General features: G+C 40.5%; 1 protein-coding gene across 2 annotated transcripts in view; it reads left to right on the top strand.

Annotated features, from left to right (window-relative positions):
• Positions 1–4,151: 4,151 nt before the first annotated feature.
• The window catches only part of fign (fidgetin), a 33,922-nt gene continuing 15,024 nt past the window's right edge, over positions 4,152–23,049 (top strand). Inside the window, exons 1-2 of one of the 2 annotated variants that reach the window (XM_030429402.1) lie at positions 4,208–4,345; positions 5,560–5,594. In XM_030429402.1, coding sequence (XP_030285262.1) covers positions 5,570–5,594 — 25 coding nt within the window. In that variant the 5' untranslated portion in view covers positions 4,208–4,345; positions 5,560–5,569. Of the gene's footprint in view, positions 4,346–5,559; positions 5,595–23,049 lie in introns of both variants that reach the window. The other variant, XM_030429403.1, reaches the window with a different exon arrangement.

Raw genomic sequence — 23,049 nt, forward strand, 5'->3', positions numbered from 1 at the left:
ACCAACTAAGAGCATGTCACTTCTCGTTTCTCGTTTTCCTGCTGGTCATTCCTGCATGTGTGTGTGTGTAGTCGCCCGAGTGGAAGTAACTGTGTTTATGTTGCAGGTAAATAAGGCAGCCTCTCCCCCTAATACAGCCATCTTTCTGTAAATACACAACTGTGGCTGAGCGGTGCAGCCAGCAGAGGAGAACGGAGAGGGGATTTGGCCACACCTAATCAATCACTGACAGATTACTGCTAAAGCCACTTCCATACACATTAAAGAGGGACAAATGCAGAATTGCAACTGAACAAGTTCTAGTTTTAAGCCAACAGTGGGACTTCCTGGTGATTTATCAAAGTCACCACTGGCGAGCAGCACGCCCGTGTGATTGTAGTTCACAGCAGACAGAACTGAGGCGCAGCGCTGAAAGGAGTGTTTATGCCCTCAGCTGTGGCACTGTCAGCCTTGTGGAATTTACTGTAAATCACATTGCTTTTATTGCAAGATTTAGTAGCTTATCCTCTGTGGGCTCTATTCACTTCAAGCTTGTCCCTATTAGGATTTTAGCCCCGCTCCATACAGTGACTGGGATACACATCTCGCAATAACGTGTGAAATCAAGCTTGTAATTTTGTACTTTTTGCACATCTTTCTGTTCATGATAGCTGGTGCTCTATTATACTGTTTCACTGCTGTCTTGAGCCTCTGTGTGTGTGTGTGCGTGTGTGTGTGTGCGTGTGTGTGTGCGTGCGTGCGTGCATGCGTGTGTGTGTGTGCGTGCGTGCGTGCGTGCGTGCATGCGTGCGTGTGTGTATGTGTGTGTTGTATTATTTCTACTCAAAGACTTCAATTCCTGATGAGAATCTCTGCCTCTGATAGCCCTGAGAAAACAGTACGGCATTTTTGCAAATTAGGTTGTTTACAGCCATGAAAAGCCCAAAATTGGATTTGGTTAAGTTGTGAAATGATAGAACATGTAAATGTGAACACAGTTTGGAGCAGGCATGACCTTTTTTCTTATTTCTATTTCCGTTAAAGGTGCACTATGTAGTTTTGGGGAAGATATTTTAATCAGAGGAGAAAGAACTTCATCGACTGATTATTATTATTTTTTTTAATTTCTGAACAAACTAAATAAACAAACTCTCTTTAATTTCATGCCTGAATAAACAAACAAAGTCAGTTTGTCAATTTCATTCTGTTTTACTTTGTTTACATGTGGCGGACCCTGCCACCTCTCTAGCGTCAAACAGTGTTCTGGGGACCTTATTTTCCTCTGAGAACAGCTCGTTTATTCAGTTATGGAAAAACAAATATTTCCTCATTGATATTGTAAGTATTAAAATTCTGAGTTTGAATTTCTTCTGCAAAAGCGACATGGTGCCCCTTTAAAAACTGACGCTACATGCTGTTTTTATTACACAATGTTGAACAACAATCTCTGTAAAGACCAATCAATAATTTTACAAACTGCTGATCAGGGAGCAAAAAAAAAAAACCCTTTGCTTTGTTGCATCAAGTTGAACGCTCCTGTGAGAAAAAGGCACGATGCAGCTGGTTCCTCCAAAGTCAGTGCTTCGTGGCAGAAACAATAAACGCCCGGCGACGTCGCTGAAGTGATCGCACATGACATTAGAGTCTGTAGGCAGAAGGTTAGCAAACGCAGTCACGTGCCGCGTAAAGCCCTCGCTCCTGGGGGAAAATGAACAATTCCACTGCGTGTGCACGACAGGAAGTGTTTGACAGCTGTTCAGTTTTTATACAAACAGTGATTATTTCTCTGAAATTTATCAACAGTTTGCGGCTTTTAATCCTCTTTAGATATCAGCTAAACGATAACATAACCGATACCGAGCTAACTTCTCTATTTCCTTTATTCCACGGTGATGTCTGATGTGTGTCAAGGAGGATTGGAGTGTGTGATGGACATGAACTGTGATCCCTGTTGCCGCATGTGCGGGTGTCTGCATGATGTGTGTATTGACGTGCTGTAGCAAGAGTTCAGGGAGGCAGCTGAGCAAAATAATTTAGAGTGTCCTGCCTGCTGACACAAGGACAAAGGCACAGACTGAACATGCCCATATGAGGAAGGAGACAATGGACGTGGCTACACCTGGAAATGCACTGCTGTTGTTTTCGCCGTGACCTCCACGGCACACAGAGATTTTCACAGGCTGTTCCTACAAGCGTGGACACTCGCTTCTGGTCGAGTCAGCTGGGTAGTAACAGGACATTTGTTATTTCCACCGTGGTTAGGAAAACTCCGATGAGCGCACATGCTGTTATTACGAGCGTTTTCTCCGCTTCTCGTAGTTTTGTGTGTAAATCTTGGACATTTGTGACAAAATCTCCATTACAGAGATTAAAAACAAAAAAGAAAGAAACACTGCACACTATCAGGGACAGTAACAGTGACTGATGCTAGACTGTGTGAGCTATCTTTGTCCAGCTCGGTGGCCGCTCTGTGTCCTGCCTTTTGGGTAGGATTTCTCTAAAGAGCTCTTGCAGTTGGAATTAGCATGGTGCAGTCAAGGGACTACTGAAGGCTGAATCAATGCATCACTCCCAGGTCCTTGGCTATGGATATGAGAGGGCATAATGGGACTTTTGGTGCCGATCCTCATATCATGTTTCTAACCAGGGTCTTCGTGCAATGCTTCCCCAGGAGAGGAGAAGAGATCATCCCCCCCTTTCAAGGCTGTACACAGATAACTGAGAGGGACTGCTGGAGGATAACCTGGAAACGTTTGTGTCAGTCAGGGAGAGGATAAAGCTTTTTAAAAGCTTTTTAATGAATCAAATCCCTTTAAAGAGCTAGTTCTCTCATGTTTGTTGTGTACGTATGAGGCTACCGGCAGCTGTCAGGTGACTACAAGGGTGAAAAAGCTAGCTTAGCTCCACCTGACGGTAACAAGATCTGTCGACCAGCACTTTTATAGCTCACTAAAAAGCACATATATCTTGTGTGCGGTTTTTACAAGAGGGTTTTGCGAAGGACTATTTCTTAGTAAGTGTACAGTGATGACCTGGAGGTAACTGGCCTAGACTCCAATGTCCAGTCACCCAAGTTCCAGTCTTTATGCTAAGCTAAGCTAGCTAATGGCTGTGGCTTCGTATTTAGTGGGCAGTTACATGGTATTGATCTTCTCATTTAAGAGAAGAACAGAACAAGTCTGTTGGTGCTCAATGTGAGTAGCACATACTCAAACGCGTCCGCCGTCTTGGACACCTAGGTACGGCAACACCAATTGGACAAATGACTTGCACAACTGCAGTGAAACCAGAAATGTGTTAAGTTTGCTTAAGAGTATGATTACAGTTGCTAGTGATTAATTCATACGGCAGAACGCTGTTGCCTGTTGTTTTATTTTGCTGTTATTATGTACTGTCCACATATTTTGACAAAATGTAGCCTACTTTTATGCTGTGGCAATATTTCTCTCATGAAATTCCATGTCAGTGTATATTAGCAGCTCACAGAACTGATGGACCACCCTTGCATAACTGCATTTGTCAATATGGACAGATTTATTGTTACTTTCACCTTTTTTTAGCACCTTTTCTGTGTCGAGGCAGTGGCCATGTTGGTGTTGAGCGATATGATGTAGTTCATGTAGCAGTTTAACACAAAACTTAATGGAAATTTTACTTAATTTACTACAAACTGAGACTTGAATGTCTTTTGAAAAAAAAAATTCTTTAAAGCTGATGAACAACGTGTCCAGACGGGATCCAGAAATTGTCTCTCTCCATTATCGACCATACAAAGTTTTTTTTTTCTGAAATTAGTTCCAGTGGGCTCCACCTGAAAAGGGCATGACTCGGCTCTCGATAGCTACGTCCTACAGTCAAGCTGTTGATGAATATTTAGATTTTTTATTATCTAAATGCAGTTTAACAGGAGCACTTTTCTATATATGTATATATAAATATATATACCGCTATTCAAACATTTGACAGAACACATTATGTTTACAGATGTGCAGCACATGATGATTTTATATTGGCAGTACAGTAATCTGCAGGAGGAGAAATCAGACAGCAGCCTTTCATCACACTTAACCCACAGTGAAACGTGCTCATGGCAGCCATCCTATGAGCTCGGGTTGATTCCCTTCGAATTTGGCTCCGGCCGCAGAGAGCATGCGCAGTGTGCAGCGCGCTGCCTCCAGTCAGTGGAGCAGCTGTCCAGGGTTTGGAATTCCAACATGGCAGAGGCTGTGGTCAGTCTTCCCCTCACTAACTTGGAATGGTTTCAAATCGCGAGCAGCCACGCTTAACCTCCGCTCGGCCGTTCATCTGCGCGCTCACCGGATCGATGATACTATAAACACCCCGCCGCTGCCCTGCACCTACACAGGTAAGTCTTTCTGCCTTTTTCTACCGGTGATGTTGACAATTAAAAAAAAAAAAAAAAAAAAAAAAAAAAAGAAAGAAACAGAGAGAGAGAGAGAGAGACAGGGAGAGAGAAGAAGAGACGGAGCAGCCCTGTGCGCGCAAAACGCTCGCGGAGAGAGAGACCGCGCCGCGCGCCAGACAGACACATCTGCAGCGCGCGGACACTCATCTGCACTCCGCGAGCGGAGAAGCCGAGCTGTCATCTCTTTAGAGAGGGCAACATAAATAATAATAATAATAATAATGATAATAATAATAATAATAATAATAATAATAATAATAATAATAAAGGGATGAAGTTATGGGAATGGCGCAAGTTTTGCGATGAACGATCCTCTCTGCGTAGTTTTGAGGGAGACGGGTCGCGCACACGACTGGAGCCGGTGCGTTAAATAACTTTCCCCCGCGACGAGGAAGTTTTCTGCATGCGGGGCTGAATAAAAAATAAAATAAAAAATAAAAAACTTAATCGCAGGCGGGAGGTTAATAGATTGATGGCTTGTCATTGCGCTGCGTAGCGGGACAACTGCCGGCAAGTAATCTATTAAAAAAAAAAAAAAAAAAGTAAACGGGAGGGAGGGAGGGAGGAGGAGGACGAGGAGGGGGGCATCGCGCCGCTTCAGCCTCTTCCTCTAATAGGCGGCATGGAGAATGTGTGTTTTGTGTCATCTACAGACTCTCACACGCTTCCTATCCTCTCGTCTCAACTCGCGCAAGAAGAAGAAGAAGAAGAAAGAGAAGAAGAAGGAGAAGAAGAAGTGACAGGCTCCCAGCCCGCGCGCGCGCGTGTCTGTGTGTGTGTGCGCATGAGTGAGTGTGTGTGAGTGTGTGTTCCTGCCTCTCTCCGTCCAGGGCTCTCTCTCTCTCTCTCTCTCTCTCTCTCTCTCTCTCTCTCACCCTTTTTTTATATATATATTTCATTTCATTTCCACCCGCGCTGTCCCTTAATTACACGACCTAAATGAATACCTGAGGAGAGAACAAGGGGAGCATGTTTTTTTTTTCTTCCTCAAAGTTGTGAAATCCGATAGCTGCAGGAAGAAAAAGAAAAGAGAAAGAAAGAAAGCAAGAAAGAGAAAACAGAGAGACAGAAGTGGCTGTAATGAGAAGCAACCTTTGGAATTCCTCCTCGTGAAAATTCCGATTCTGCTGTTTTTCCCCCTCTCTTGTTTTTAGGCTTGAAGACATGATCACTAGCACCAGTATTTATGGTACGTTCATATTCTTTCTTTCTTTTTTTTTTTTTTTAAACAATTATCACTAATGTTGTTTGTTATTGTTATATATTTGTCATGTTTGGAGATAAGAAAAACAAAAGTGAAAAAAAACAGGCTGTTGTTGCAGTGATGCATTGTTAGTTTTTCTTTGTGCATGTTTGGCTCATCTTTTAAAAGTCGTCACGATAGATAGGTGCAGGGATGAGGGGCACGTTGTGTGGTTAATCGTTTTGTATTTTTTTTTTTTTCTGGCATTATCAATTATTGTGAAGGTTACGTTTTTTATTTGCTCTGCGTGCAAGTTCAACTTTCTTTCTCATTGCACTGCTTTTCGTATGTTCTTGCATGCACTCACACTGACAGTATGGTTCCTTTGTGAATTTATCTAGAAGGGGCTGCACAAAAATTTCAACCCCCTTTTGTGTATTATGTGATTATTCAGCTACAAATGTTATATTTGTTAGATATGGTCCTTAAAAAAAATGACATTCATTTTATTTTTCTCTTGATGCACGACGTGGCTGTGGTTCAAGATCTCTTGTGAATGTGTAGAAAGTGGGTGAAATTTGAAACAATGCAATTCAGCAGCGCAGTTTCACAATTATCTGCAAATATGCTACAACTTGTGTTCAGTAATTGTACATTTGAAGGATGTTTGAAAAGTAAAAAGTGCCCACATATTTTGTTTTCTTTAGACTTAGTAGAAAATACAATAATGCTATAATATAATTGTGAGGTAATTTGTGGTGCACCATGCAATGTAGAATGACTTTTACTACAACTCACTTGGGCTTAATTTCTCAGTTAAAAGGCTGTTTGCTTTTTTTATTCAGATTTCAAATACTTTTAACAACTCACGTGTCAAACTAAACCTCACAAACGGCCCTGAATGCAGCGTCAGGACTGTTAGTATTAATGTTCGGGTGGACGAGCCTCTAAACGGGTCTGAGCGTGAACACAAAGTCAGGAGGAGAAGTAACAAGTTGTGCGCTGTCTCTCTCTCCCTCTCTCTAGTCTTTTTTTTTTTTTTAATTCAAACACTTTGTCCCGAGTGAACCCCCCCTCCACCACCACCACCACCACCACCACCTCCGTAGCACAATTTACTTAATTGTGTTCACACATTTCATTTGCATGTTTTGCTCTGAGAGGAAATTAACATCATCAGCAGAGAGTGAGCTGAAGTATGTTTTCATTCCTCTTCAGAAATAACAGCGTCGCAGCATCCGTCACTCAGTGGAGGGGAGCAGGAAAAAAAAAAAAAAAGAAATAATGTACATTGCTTCTAACGTTCATTATGGTTGAGTGTTTGGTTGTAATGTGTTTTGGTAAAGTGGGTTTTCAAAATTTTGTTGGTCGTATTTTTATGCGTTTCGTATTTGGAGCCCCATTTTTTTCCCGTGTGCTGGTTGTTTTTATATCACAAAGGAACTTTTGATTTGAGCTGCTCAGATTCAGATAGCTGGCAAATAGTTTGAAGCAGTTTTTCAATTGATTATTTTTAAAGCGTTTCCCCCCCTCCTCAGTTTGTGTTAACTTGTATTATCTTTTAAATGCAGCATTTTTATATTTTGGATGATGTATTTTCATGCTACCACATGTTCACAAGTTTTTGTTTTAAGTGTGTGGTGCAGGAAGAGGTTTGTCTCAAAATATCTGAGTACGTCTCCAATGTTGAACCAATTGCATTTATCAAACTATTCCCCTCAGATCCTTCATCCTAAACATCCTAATTATCAAGATCTACGTTCTCAGTTCAAAACCTGGACAGGTTCCATGTCTGATCTCCTGCAGCGCGTTAGGTGATTCTCGCAGGTCCTTACTTAACCCCGGAACACCTCCGGCGTGCATGGAGAGAAGCTGACAGCTCTGTTTATTTCTGATAGGATGGCACTTATGATAGCAATCCAAGCTGTTGCCTTTGACGTCGAGCCTGCGAGCCCCCCGAAGCTGACGACAGATGCTGACCCTCCTGTTTTCATCGCCCTCTTTACCGGGTGTCACACATGTTCACACTTCCAGGAGTGACTGTAAATACCGGCGAGAAGTTGTGCGGAGTAAACTAAATAATTGCGCCCAGTGACGCGGGGACGTAGTAACACGGTGGTTATATTTAGTTGTGTTGTGCTGAGAAAAAAGGATGGCTGCAGGAGAGGCGCAGTCAGTGCAGCTTGTTTAATGTATCCAGACACATTTTTTTGTTTTTTTGTTTTTCTTAAAAGAAAGAAATCACAAGTCATTTTAACATTTTCAAAATCACATTTTTTAAAGGACAAACGTGTCTTTGCAAGCTCATATTCATTTATTGTGCTCCAACTGCAGCATATAAATAAAATGAGGCTTTTATTTTTGCTGCAGAATATTCCCGATGTGTCGTAGTTTACACGAGAACACAAACACAAAAACAAATCTTCATCATGCGTCTTACGTTCATCTTCTACCTGATAGTCTCGTGTGTCTGTGTGAAGCTGCTCTGAAACGTTGTGTCCATGGTCTGAAGTCGTGATCGCTAAAATTGACAGTGTTGGATGGCGGGGCCGACACTTTTTATAGCCGCACTAATGAAGACAATTAAAGACAGCTCCTGAATACCTGCGGCTGACCCTGTGTAAACACCCCCTGGGATGTCTGCAGAGCTGTCGTGAATCAATGAAATATTCATCTTTGGAGATGGATCTATTTGTCAGTTATCCCATTCAGCCCCTCTGACTACACCTTCACGAGATCAGTGCAGGATTGTCATCTTTAAGCAAATATGTTAAGTGGTGTCTTCACATAAAAAGAGAGGAGGGAGTCCCCTGATGGAGCGAGACGCTCGCAGAAGGGACAAAAAAAAAAACTCCAATCTTTCTTCTTTCTCCCCTCCCTCCCTCCCCTCTCTTTCTCTGTTTCTCTGCCTCGCTGTTCGTCTCTCTCCCTCTCTTGTATCCACATCTCTGTCGTTTCCCTCATGGCAGCTCGCTATGTTATCTTTGTGTGTTTCTCTCTGCGCTGACAATTCTCGCACTGATCTAAGTTGGACTGCATTAGAAAGTGGAGGCAGCTGTCTGTTGCTATACTGAGGGACGTGTTTGCTCTACTGCAAAGATGAAGGACCATGAATCCTTGACATCCTCCCTTTCTCCCCCCCCCCCTCCACCACCACCACCACCACCTCCTCCCCCTCCTCCTCCTCCTCCTCCTCCTCCTCCTACCATCTCATTTAGACACAGCGACTGTCTGCTCAGACTTGGGTTTTTTTTTCTCCTTTCCTCTGAGTGACAGCATATGGCATAGACGTTTTCTAAAATGCATGTGCCTACCATTGGCTGCGTGTGCTTACCCTTCATGTGTCTCCTAGCTACGGGCCTGTCATGTTATTTTTTTTTTTCCATCCAATTCAAACAAAAATGCTCAGCGTATAATTCGGTTCAACAGATTCTGGTTGATTAAACAACGCGGGTTTGCATTTAAGGAACCGTTTAGTCTCGTTGCACAGGCTTCTCTTGTTGTGTCTTATCATGAACATGAGGATCGTGTGCAAGCTTGTGTTTCTCTTTTATTTCTTTGTTTTTTAAGAAGCTAATCTCCCACACACACTCACACACGTCCTCTGATGTTATTACGATCCATACCATGATGCACAGTGTGCTTAAAGAGATGATTATGATGGAAACACATGCATGAGCCCTGCTGCAGGGCTGCTGTATCCAGGCCATACATGCCAGGCGTGTTATTGAGTGCAGCATTTGTTGCCTTAAACTCCTTGTTCTCCCTCATTTCGACACATCGAAACAGAGGCTTTGTTTCGCACAAGGTGTCTCTGCACTCATAAGGAGACGAGGCAGCTCCGAGCCTGCTGGGGATTGGCTAGAATAGCCAATCCCCAGGTGTACTAAACTAGGTTTAGCACTAAGGCTTTTAATCTGGACTTGTAGGAGATTCATGTGCATTCATAGATTTGCCTCTGTAATTATCATACCCCCAGTGGCAGCCAGAGAGACGTTTGCCTAAATCACTGATGTCCTCATTACACTGTTTACATTTTAATTAGACATACAAAAATCTTGATTTTTTTTCTTTTTTTTTCTTTTCTTTTTTTGTAGTGGCCAAAAAAGATCAGAGATTTTTCCCTATCTTTGGTTTTTGCAGATGGATGGACTACGCCTCGAGTAGAAGTCTTGCTGCATGTGTGTGCAGCTCACACAAAAAACAGATGATTCTTCCCTCAGTTCTTGTCTCGTCAAAGTGGCACTAGGTAGAAAACTGGAGGTCGACAAAGATCTTCATGGTTTGATTTTTTTATGCCTTTTTTTTAATGCCTAAACAAACTAAATAAACAAACTCTCTTTGTTTCCATCACTGAATAAACTGAATTAACAAAGTGACCTTAAAGGACAACACAGTCTCGGACAACACTGTTTTACTTTGTTTAAATGTGGCGGACCCTGCCACCTTTCTAGCCTCAAACAGTGTTATGGGGACCTTCTTTTCCTCTGAGAGCAGCTTGTTTATTCAGAAATGGAAAAAAATAAATATTACTGAGTTTCTTCTCCGACACTTCATAGTGCCCCTTTAATGTAGCCTCCTTTACATGCCCTTAAAAGGATTTAGATGTCGTATTGTGGCTGAGAGTGTCATTTTATGACCAAGGACTGAGTGGAGTGGCTTCATCCGTAAAAACACACACGACATGCAGCACCTATGACTGCCTCCATATCTTCAAATTATGTCTTTCGTCAGATTATTTAATGTTATTCTCAGCCAGTGGATATCCGACCCTCAAGGACTCTGATTAACAAAAATCTACAATTACAGGGCTTTTTGAAAATAGCTGGCACTTTGAGCCAGTCATTGTGTGCCTGAGCACTGTTGCTTATCATTGAATAACCTTGGTGAAGAGAGGTGTTTTTTCCTGTCCTTCTTCCAAGGTGTTTCTCTTTTCTCTTTTTTATGGCGTGCTGTTGGGGAGTTTCTGGAGTATTGTGAGAGGGCAGCCAGCGTTTCACAAGAGGATAAGAGAAAACTCAATATTTTGCTGTATTGAAATTCCTCTTGTGTTCTCACAAAACAGCGTCTGACTAATCTGGCGATCGAGGCCGCCATTTGAGCTCGACTGAAAACCCCCTTTAAGTACTTTTTCAACACAACTCCATTATATGTCTATCTGAGTAATGGCTGTTTTAAAATGTACGTTTGTCAGAGTTCAATCCCTCAAATTTCTCTCGATGCTGACCTGTCTTAATCAATATAACCCCCCTTAATTAAGAGAACACCAAGAGGCTGGGATCTTACATAAAATGTAGCTTCCTCTAAATTTAATAAGAGATAAAATACTCCAAGAATGAAATTAGAATTTGAATAAATTTATCTCACACATGAGAAACGTTTTTTTTTTTTTGGCCATTGTTTGACAGTATAATAGCCTTACAATTCGTGTATTTAAATACATGCCTGAGTTAACTTTGATATTTATATTCAAGAGCGTGCATGCCTTTGCTTTGAATATAAAACTTCATCTTTTGACTGTTCCTCATTGTCCCATTCATCACATCCCGTTTGCTAATTGTCTAATTGTCGGCGATCAGACGAGATGTGAGCCATCAGTGGTTCCTCGCAAAGTTTTCTCAGCGATTCATTCATCCTCTGCGGAGTCGGGTGGCTGACAGGTTGGCGCCGCGCCAGGTGCTGGCAGAGGGAGCCTTGAGTGCCAGGGACGGGGAGGAGAGGATGGTAGGAGGTCTGCCTGATGGTGTGGAGAGAAGGGAGATGAGGATGGGGATGGGGACGGAGGGGTGAGTGCACGCTGCTGCCATGGAGGTTCAAGGCCTCAGGCTGCGGTAAAGGCAGCAGGTGTCTGCATTGACATTGTGACGCAGGATATCTGGACGTTTTGAGGATAGACGGTGATGTTATGTATCGTTGTTAAAGGTGCACTGTGTAGTTTTTGGGAAGACATTTTAAGAGATCTTTGTTCACTTCCTTTTCACGACTGAATAAACTGAATCAGCTAACTGACCTTAAAGGACAAAACTGTTTCATACTGTTTAACTTTGTTTATATGTGGCGGACCCTGCCACCTCTCTAGCCTCGAACAGTGTTCTGGGGACCTTATTTTCCACTGAGAACAGCTTGTTTATTCAGTTATGAAAAATAAATATATATATTTCTGAGTTTCTTTAACTAGGTGTTATAAATGGAGGTCAGTACGTGGCTCCAAAATGATTGAATATGAAACAATGAGAAACAAAGCTTTTGATTACTAATAGATTAATGCTGAATGCTGTCTCCCTTTTTGTCTCCCAACAACTCGACTCTCTCTCGCTTGTTCTAATCGAACAGTCACTGGAAAGTCTTGTTGTCTGATGCGTCGTGGCCTATTTGACAGTCCCTCTCAGAGTCCAGGCGGAATTAGATTAATTTACATCAGAAAAATGATAAGATAAGAAAAAAAAGGGGGTTCAGCATCATCAACAGTAGCTTTATGAGGGCTGGTGCTTCTTTGGTGTTCATTATCAGGAAATCACCTCGGGGAGTTGTGTTGACTTTGCACGGTCTAAAATAGCTGTTGCAGTGGGCTGCCCTACGCTCACTTCCACTTGAGGTATCTGGGGAGGCAAGGTGGAAATACCAAACGCAGGTTTTGCTAAACATAGCAAAGGAAATCTAGCTACTAGTCGAGTCGCACCGTCTAGGATCTTGTGTGCACAAAACAAAAGCTTTGGGGTTAAAGGAGGCACAGCTCCAGAGGTTTGGCTTGTTGTTACCCACAGATCATTTCTTTCCAAATGTGAAAAAAACCTAAATTTTTATTGTTCCTGATTTAAAGGAAAAATGTACTAACATTATGTAATTGTTGGCATTCACAGGCCTGCGCTCACAGTTTATAGCAGCGTTTCTATACGCTACAGAACAATAGTAGATTCATTTACTCGGAGCGTGATGTTTCTGCAGTCCAAACCCTGACTGCATCGCCTCTCCCACATCTTTAAATGGATCCCATGAGTCTTCAGCTCTGTTGTTTCCATTATTCATTTCAAAACTTCCATGTAGCATGTCGAGGCTAAAGGGGTGAAAAATAATTTTGTGTCTGAAAAAAAAAAAAAACTGATGTAGAGCAAAGTCACTGCTTTATGCAAAGTGTGCCATGCCTTGGGAGCATGTGAGCTGGCGTACTGTAGGAGGAGTGAGTGCTTGTGCAGAGGACGGTCTGTGTGTGTGCGTGTGTGTGTGTGTGTGTGTGTGTGTGTGTGTGTGTGTGTGCGCCTGTCAGTCTGTCAGCCAGGCCTAATGTGGCTCCCTAGAGGTACCTGGGGGAGACCCATCTAGCACCCAGTCAGCCTCTGCTGGCGGCCAAGTGGTGACAACGGGTTCCCACAGAGAGAGGAAGTGTCATAGTATGTATGTAAACTAGTGACAGATGACTGGAGACATGTGGCCTGTAGACACTGGGCCTGAAAGTAAAGCAGATTTGCCTCTTCGACTTCCTTTTTCTCCCCCCCCCCCCGCCCCACTTGAGACTTCAGAGAGCGAGCATCAGGCTCCACAACAGCGGCGAATACATTGACAACAAGTCAAAGATGTGAATAAAAAGGATGCAAATCATTTGGCATGAAAAGACACATGCAATGCGCAAAGGTTTCGTCTCCCTTTGAAAGGCGGCAGCAAAGGAGTGAGGAGTTTTTAGTGAGCAGAGCTTCAGGCAGCTTTTCTAGGCCACAGGTCATGTGGGTCAGTGTTACACTCCCTGCAGCCTCACTTCAACCCTCGGTCTGGAAATAGAACATGCAACGTCACCCAGCCAGGAGGGAGGTAGATTCCAGACCTCAGTGGCCACGGGCTGCGCATGTGGAATCTGCTAGTGTAGTTGACCCCAAACGTTTGAAACTCAGAACGCTCCCAGTAGGATATTGTTATTTCATGCATACCCAAATGAGCACGGCTGTACGAAGCGCTTGCACAAAGTGGACCGGCATACTTAGACTCTTCACTGTCGGCTGTTCACAATTCATCAAGGGATTCTCGCACTAGCCGGAGGCAGATTTATTTAACAGTATGCACATAACCTGTAAGAGAGGCGAAACACAACAAATAAACTGTGGAGTAGTTTGTTTTTTTTATTGCATATTTCAGCCAGCAGGCCGATCGCCTACTTTCCTCTTTTTAAGCAGTCATTGAAATGGATGGAAAGCTGGCAAATCACTGATACACATCCAACCAGAGTACAGTGAAGAATTGACACGCTTATTTCAAGATTTCATCCGAGCTTTGAAATTACAGACCATCTAGCACCTCTTCTGTGAAGCCCTTCACTGTTTTGGAAAGAAGCAGTTAAAACATGTTTGGCAATTTAAATTCACACTTTAATGACAATATATCAGATTCTTCCAGAAAGAACAGGCAGTGGAATGTGGCTTAAAATACAACAGAGTGAATCATCGTTTTCCTCAAATGTATGCTAAACTAACATTGCCTAGAAAGACAGGAAGACGTCAGTGGCTTTACAGCCATAGAGCTATTTGCTCATTTAAGTCAAAGGCCCCAATATAACTTCATGTGTATATGTTTCTACTTGTTTAACTGAATTGTGATACATCTGCCATTAACCTTTATTGTATAGAATATGTACTCTATAAAAGGGTGAGAATAACCCTGATCTTAAATAAATTAGAGAATGATATTGTGTGGCTTATTCACGCATGATAGAATCACATGGGTAATCCAGCGCAGATGTTCAGCTTTCATTTTATTTTCCATTTTCTTCTTTTTCAAAAACACAAAGTTAACAAAGATTAATTGGACTGATCGGAGTACTTTTCTTTCAAATTGTCTTTACAGTTGACATTGCAATAATATAACAGTCACAAGCTTGTCTGCTCTGGAAACAGTCTAGTGATAATCTGATGTTGCCACGGCCCTAACTGTACACGTAGAGAATACATACATAACAGTAACGTAACAGAGGCAGGACGCTGCACTTTTAAACAATGAACGTTATTGTCTGTAATGCCACCAGTGCACTGAAACAGTGTGTTTCACTGGGTTGTAATTATAGATCCCCCAAACCTTTTTTTTAATCCAAAAAAAAAAATCATATCGGCACATACCAGACTAAAAATACACCAGTACTGACATATCTGTGATTAGGGCTGTCACCATATCAGATATTATTAATAGTTAATTTACAATATTATCGCAACATCTAGAGAACATTAAAAAAATTATGCTATCAGTCAAATTCATCTTTTAATGTTTTTTGCCGTGTGTTTTGTCCCTTTTATGGCAAATTAACTAACCTGGAAATACGAGTGTACAGCGGTGGAAAGAGTCATTAACCAAAACTGTAGAATAATGGCAAAATGACAGAAAGAATGCATTTTTCCATTGTATAGCGGGTTGCAACCAGCATTGAACTGCATAGCTGCACCTACTGTGACAAAGTGGAAACATTAAAAGGAAAGAGGCAATGTATTTTTTACACAAAATTGTCAAGTGTGGAATTAACACGGTATCAATATTTCCTTTTTTCAAATGTCACAATTATTGTCAATATCGGTATATGACGACACCCCGATCTGTTTTTTTTTTGTTTGTAGCACAGGATTCATAGTTACAGTTACTTTGTCCTTTGTCTTTCTATTTTTCCCTTCTTTTCTCCCCTGCAAGGGACACTTCACCTCGACGTCCTTGAAAAAATTCTAGATTCCAGATTTTGTATTTACACTTGAGGACACATCGTAGTGTCGAGTACCAACCTGAAACAGAACCAAAGCACAAGATATTTAAAGAGAGGCAAAACATTTATCAGAAATGCACCTAATTAACACACTACCTTCATTTTATCAGTCTGCGATGACAGTTTTAACAATGGTGGTCATTTACAAAGTATTTTGGCAAATGTTTCTCTCTGTTATCAACAATACTTTTGTTTTTTTTGCACTCAAACAGAACATGATATTCATCCCTGAGGCACTTGTCATTCCACACAAGCGCCACATCTTTTATTCCTTTCCAGACCTTCATATCTTCCGGTTATTAGAAACAACAGAAAGCCTGATAGATACTTCTCAAGCTGAGTCTTTTCTTTTAGCTTCTCTTTGACTGCGAGTTTCAGCCATTTGATGATATCGCATCTCTGATCCCACCCCCATGTATGATCAACCACATTCCTCTGATATTTGCTGCAAGTATGTAATCCACATGCATAATATCTGATTCAGTCGTGTTACCTACACAAAGCGTCCGATCAGTATTTGATGATTAGAGTTGGAGTACAGGGTGATTGCGGTATTATGAGCCTCGGTGAGTTGTGATAGTGAACACCTGGCCCTCCTCCTAATAGCGTCCATTTGAGGGAAAGCTGTGCGCCCAAGTGACACCTCCTGGTCCCGCTTTCTATCCGGGGAGGTAAAATCTATCAGCGCTGATGAGTTCGTGCTCCATGAAATATATCCGTGCCAAACTGTTTATTCTGAGCTCCGATAGTGCTATTGTGCTGTTCTCCAGTCCGTCTGGTGCACAGAGCCTCTCCACAGTGGGAGCAATGGCTGACCCTAGGTTGTGTATATTGATGAGTGGGATTTGTTTCTTAATAGAATTGTGTCTAATTAATTAGCTTTTAATTGGTTGAACTCTGAACGTGCAGATGCAGCACAATGTAGAACAATCATTACTTTAAACAGCATCTTAATGAAACGTGTTTTGTTGTGCCCGTTAAATTTGTTTTGTTTTGTGACGTTTGAGTTCCTCCAGACTCGCCCGAGGAGTGGATTTATACTGGCAGAGAGGCGTTAGCCAAACAAAGGAGGATTCTGAAATATCTGAAATGCCCACCTCTCAATTTCTATTAATTATCTCATTTATTTTTCACAATTGCGTTGTGCCACAGATTGACCTTATTTCTTCCCTTCATTTCATAATCTATTAAGGGGTACTCAGGAATGATTTTCACTGCCTGGACTTTCTTGCCCCATTTCTATCGAAGCGCTGAACATTTTGAAGGGTGATACTCTGTCATTTACCTGCTTCATACGCTTGTCTTCAATGGACAATGTATACAAATCATGCATATAATATAAATGTGTATAATTCATATTTTGTGATGTTTAATTTGCTGATAATATATGAAATATAGATACAACATTGCATTTACACATTTTTCTTTTTACAATAGATATTTAAAGGTGCACTATGTAAGAGCTGACCACCTGTAAAATGTGTTAGGTTAATCCACAATAGCTGCCGTTAGTTAGCTAGCTCAGTTAGCAGTGCAGTTAGCAGCCAGGACTAGGACTGGGAAAACTGGGGGAATGTTGACGTTTACGCCACTTGCACTGGAGCTTTAGCCCAAGACAGGTACAGGGTAGCTGGTTAGCAAGCTAATTTAGGAATATTTCTTTACAACAAAATACATCGTCAAAACATCAGAATTGTTGTTCACATTCTAATGTATAACAGTTTAAATTTTTGAATGTTTTCAACGAAAAATCTCACATATTGCATCTTTAATGTCATTTTAAAACCCCTTTCTAGTCAAAGTTGAAGATTAAGTGCAGAGTTTGACACCAGAAGGCTGTTTTCACACTAATCTGCTAAAAGAGTCAATTTTCTCTGAGTTCATTAAAAATCTGATTTTAAGAGGCGGGCCTACGAGCAGGGTTTGTGACATCACAAAACGTTTGGAGGCCAATCCTGGTCCAGTATTCAGCGTACACTATGTGATGTGGAAACCCGAAGCCTCCAGTGCACAAACACTGAGAGCGGACTTTACAGTAAAGTAGGAAACACCTTAGTCTAGCAGTTATACTAAAACATATGTGCATATTCATATATATACATATATAAGTAAATATATATATATATACTTATGTTTGTTTGTTCATGTCAGTGGACTTCGTTTCTAAGCTAACGTCAGCTACCGCTGCTCTTTGTTATCGGAGCCAAGAGAGGCACTGAGATGAGGCACTCGAGAACCTGGAGAGTCACATTCTTCAGACTTTAGTGAATAAATCTGACCTTCACAAATATATTCACCATCCAGCAGCATTAAAAAACTTTTTAAAAAAATAATCCAAAGGCTTTTATAAGCAACAGAGAGAGACTGGGAAGGTCACGTTACAATCCGCTCACATGTGACCAATAGAAAAGTGATTAATTCATGTAAAGGACTACAAACAGTAACATAGAGCCCCTTAAATGTGACAATTTTACCTTTTTCTAACAAATATTCGAGATGTGTGGAGGAAAAATTTTGTTATAGAGCGACAGCATCCCATAATATAAAACCTGTAAGTCTAGCAACAGTTCCCTGAATTTAAACATTCTGTCAGAAAAAAGGCGTTTTCAATGAAAATTGAAAAAAGTCTGAAAAGTCTGATTTTTTGTTCTATATTGAACTATTTCAAACCACAGAAGAAAAATCTTATCTCAAAACAACATCATGGGAAAACTTTATGTGACAATAGCTTCCAATAATTAATGAATATATAGATTAGCTGATCCAAATTGATTCATTATTTGTCATTTTTTCAGCAGAAATGTCAAACATTTGCTGGTTCCAGCTTCTTAAATTAAAAGATTTGTTGCTTTTCCTGTCATTTATGATCGAAAATGAAGAGACTTTGGTTTAGGGCCATTGGTTGTCACTATTTTGACATTTTATTGATTAAAGGATGAGCCCTGAAAATAAATGTCAGACTGATCAATAATGTACAACTGTTTCTTGCAGCGATGCTGAAAGGAAGCGCAGCAGGTTCAGTCTACTAAATCAGTGAACAGGTGATCTGCTCTCTGCACTCAATCTCATCTAGCAGAATAAGCTTGAAGTTGATTCCTGCTGTTTCTGCTTCTCTTTATTTAAAACTTGATGACTGCTGATGGTTGGCAGGAGCGTATTTAAGAAATCTATCATGATTCAGTTTTCTGTGTATATGCACGTCTTTTTTTGTGTAGACAATCCCCCGTCATGGCTTCAGGTTGTGTGGACAGATTTTTTTGATGTTGTTGCATCTAAAAAATGCTGCACAGTACATGTAACCCATTAGTTTCTGATATGCTTTCAACGCTCCATCCATGAAAATCATCACATAGCTGTTGTTCAGTTCTGTAACAAGCAGGTACAAAAATACACAAGCTTGACATTCTTCTTTTCATCATGTAAGATTTTAGATAGTCGGACTTCCTTTAATTCAACACACTTTTCTATTGCAGTATTTTTTGTCACATAATGAAAAAAAGTAACATTAACGTCCAAACTTCCTTTTTAAAAGGGAACGCTGTGATTCAGCCCCGCTGCTGCACTGACCATGCCACCTTAGCTCTTAGAAGCCATTGTTTGCCAGTGGGCGAACCAATCTCCTAGACAGCTCTTTCCTTGTAAAAGTTCCCCTTTATGGCTCCACTACTTCACTTCAGTAACTTTATTACAGTATAGCTGAGAGATTTCTATTTCATATTGACCTAAGATTGCTTCAGTTGTCTCATTTCACCTTTTGTCTGGCCTGTGTTGGAGAAGTGACCTTCTTTGAGACTTGCAGTCGATACCACAGAATGCTTCAGAATGCTTCAGCGAGAAGCTGCCAGTGGTTGCAGGCAAACATCCCCTTTTTCTGTTCACTTGGGTATTTTCAATTAGAGTTCAATTTGAACTTTTAATCAGTTTAACGCATAGGGAACAATAAATAGAACAACAGATGGCTTTTCTTTTCGCAAAACAAATTTAGCTTTTTGAACTCCGCATGAGAGTTTGCATTCAGTTCTGAATGAATTGCGAGGAGCATTGTGGGTTAATCCAAACAGATCTTTATTTTTCTTTAGAAGGACTTTTCTTCTTCGAGTTATTATACAGGAAAGGTGAATTAGTAGTTTTGTGTTCTGTGCGATGTTTGTGTCATAGTGAGAGGGTTAATCAGGGGTCAGGGTAAACGTTCTTTTGTGGCGTCAAGAGGTTTCTTCTTCATTGAACGTACTGGTGTTTACCATCTGATCAAAGCATAGATGTGTTGTTGCTGTATATTTTTCAATGTAAATTGATAACAAACGACAAAATCAGAATATTTGATTTCACACAAAAATTGCAAAAATAAGTTTAACAATAACTTGACATACTATAAATGAGTTTGCATCAAAGCAAATATTATTGAAATTAAAGTTGTGATTAATCCAATGATCCAACGACTTATTGAACATTACTAAGTACATTAACTCAAGTACTGTGAGGTAGATGTGTTTTACATTAGCATTTCCATTTTTACTGTATTGTACTTTTCACGCCACTACATTCATGTGATAACTTTAGTTACGAGTTACGAGTTATAAATTTCCTGCTTCAGAGCCGAATGAACACATTTTAAAATTGATTTATCAACAATCGGATAAAATGGACACATACTGGACATATTTGATAACTATAGTTACCAGTTACTTTGCACATTACATGATGCATCAGAAACAGAATTTATTGATGAGAAATAAAACAGCCGATTCTTTTAATCAGAATCATGCTGAAACCAGGCTGATCATCATCTCGTACACGTAAAAGTAAAATATATATGTATGCTATATTTTTCTTGTACTATTGATACTTAAGCACACTTATTGCAAGAAAATAACTTTTCATACTTAGGTACATTTAATATCAGACTTCTTCACAAGTACTATTTGTATGGGTGACTTCGGGGTGCTTTGGGTAAAATATGAATGACTAATGACTAAAAAATGATATTAGGATAAAACTTTTTTGAGCAATTTAAAAACTTCCAATGGATTTGTTCTTAGATAAGCTAATATTTAAAGTGCTGACAAAAAAAGGAAATGATAAAAGGACATTAATGTGTTGAAACCAACAGCTCTTTGTTGGCTGCCGACTGTAAACAGAGCAGCAGTTTCTCCGAGGTCAAAGTGATGCCACTGGCTGTGTGATCCAGCTGTTTGTTAAATATCTATTTGTGTTAAGATCACACTGTGAAAAATGAGATTTTTTTACAATGCGATTTGTTTCCTGTCTTAGCCAGGTTAACATGGCTGTAAAGTCTAATGGTTGAGTGGGAAGTAATCACAGTTGTGAATCGGACCAGTGAACAAGATCATCTGTTAATTTCCAACAGGTCTCGGCCTGATTGTTTAAAAGTCAGATGGCTTGCTCCTGTACGGTTCAATCAGACCTCTGCCTTACACTAAAAAGTCAAGATGTGATAAAAAAAAATCCAGAAAAAAAGTGTTCCTGTTTGCATGTGTCTTTCCCCCGCCGGCCTGTGACTCTTTGATTGGAGTCTTCCTGGGGGTAACAGGACTTTGGGGAATGAAGATGTTAGCGAGTAGCTTTTGGTCAACGAGTCTTCATGTAGCAAGGTCACAATCTGCCTCTCTTCTCTTTTGAAGTGTGTAAGTGATCCCTTGAGAGGCAGACTAGCCAAGTTCATAGAGGCTCACAAAAACCACTGCCTCGACTGTACATGTGAAACAAGTTTCGCCAAAGTGCTCTAATTCAACGACTGTGTTCTTTTAACTAACAAGCCATTTGAGTATTCATCAGTATTATGCACTACAGAACACCATGAAGCCTGTCTCCCGTAATTGTCTTATTTTATTCCGTGTACAAGTTCTACTTGTGTGTGGAGAGCTGTTAGTTTAGCATGTGTGTGGATTTAGCTGTACTTAGGGTAGTAATGGAAGATGTAGCCTCAGGGGCCTCTTGGCCTGAAGAGTCATGGTTTAATTAGCATCAGTGAGACAGAGAAATGACAGCTCAGAGAATCTCTCAACCTCGAGATTTACTGTATTACAGGGGAAAAATGAGAAATGCATGTTCCCCTCAAGCTAGCGGAGTTTATCATCAGCTCAGCCCGCAAAAAAACCCCCACGGGACGTGTGAATATCCAGGGTTTGTAACAAAGAATACATTATATTATCAAATTGAAGTTTTTTACTGTAAAGTTTGCCATTTATCAGCGAGTATAACATCATGCAATATTTATGTAGAATTACAACATGCTTTACATAGCAACGTATCTGTTGTATGAAAAACAAAAGTACAGGCAGTTTGGGGCTGGGCGGTATAATCAATATTAAACAGTAATTGTAATGTCATCATAGATTTTGGATCGTAGGACATTGATGTGGCAGTGTTATGTGTATTTTCTTGGTTTTAAAGGCTACATTACATTAAAGGGGTGTCATTTTCTGACCTACCAGACTTATTGTCACAATATCAATATCGAAGTATACGGTCAAAAATATTGCGATATCTGATTTAGTCGTCCGGTCCTAACAATTATGAAATGCTTTTGAGGAGATTTCACAATAGCAAGATATAAGATATAAAGCATTAAAGTATTGCAGTATTGTTTAGAGGCTGTATTGTCCAGCCCTGCAGTCAGGCATTTTTGTAGTGTGAGTGAACAACAGACTCCTTCAGGTGATCGGAAGACATAAGAGCTGGATATCTGCAACCTCTGTAGTGAAAATATTATAACTTGTTTGAATGTAAGTATGTTAGTATTATAAATTATAAAGGCATCTACTCAAGCATTATTCAAACTATCAATCTATGTTCAAATTCATTTTCTTATTACAATCATATTAGTTGTTTAGTTGTAGTTTAGTTGTTTCCACACTGAAGAATACCCTTCCTTTGTTTAAGTAAGACTTATAATGCTATGTCGTGTTATTATTGTGTGTAAAGCCAGAGACGGGGCTGGGTTGAATGGGGGGCAGGCAGACCTCTGTGCATTATTATCACAATGCTTTGGAGGCTGGTCAAGGTAGTGAGCTGTGTAGCGACATATAAATATATGACCCTGTGTGTATTCCACTATCTCCATCACTCTGAATATATAGAGAAGAACCACTTCACATGCACATACATTTTTCTTATTGTCAACAAATGCCATGAAAAGAACAAAGCCTGCAGTGTTATTCCACCACTCAATACCCTGTTTATGTCACTCAACCCCAAGGCCACACTGAAGAAGTAAATCTGTAAAATTGGCTCCTAAATGCATCATTTCATGAAAAAAAAACAAAAAAAAAATCAAGAATGAAAGGCTAAGTAATCACCTTAAACAGCTTAAACAAATGCATTTCATGGATTAGGTAGTTGTTTTCTTTGATTTTTCATCTGCCTGCTAAGAGACGTGGTAATTACAGCAGCAGGACAACGTGTTTGAGACTAACTCAAAATAAAGTACAGCGCCCGTGTTCGCTTCAATGAAGGAAACTGGAACTTCCTGTTACTGTCCTCAACCAAGCAACATTTACACACCACTCAGTCCTGTGTTTTTAAAGTACTCTTTCAAAGACATTTAAAAATCTAAAGTGGATATTTGTACAGTTGAAATATGAAACGATTTTTTCTAATTGGGAACATTTACATCTTCTCATTACATTTCAGATGAATTATTCAAATCCTCAACAGCCTGGTGCCAGCAAACAGTTCCACTCTGTTCCCAGCTGCTGTTGGAATAATGCTCTG

The sequence above is a fragment of the Sparus aurata genome, chromosome 9 (assembly GCF_900880675.1).
Source record: "Sparus aurata chromosome 9, fSpaAur1.1, whole genome shotgun sequence".
NCBI lineage: Eukaryota > Metazoa > Chordata > Actinopteri > Spariformes > Sparidae > Sparus > Sparus aurata.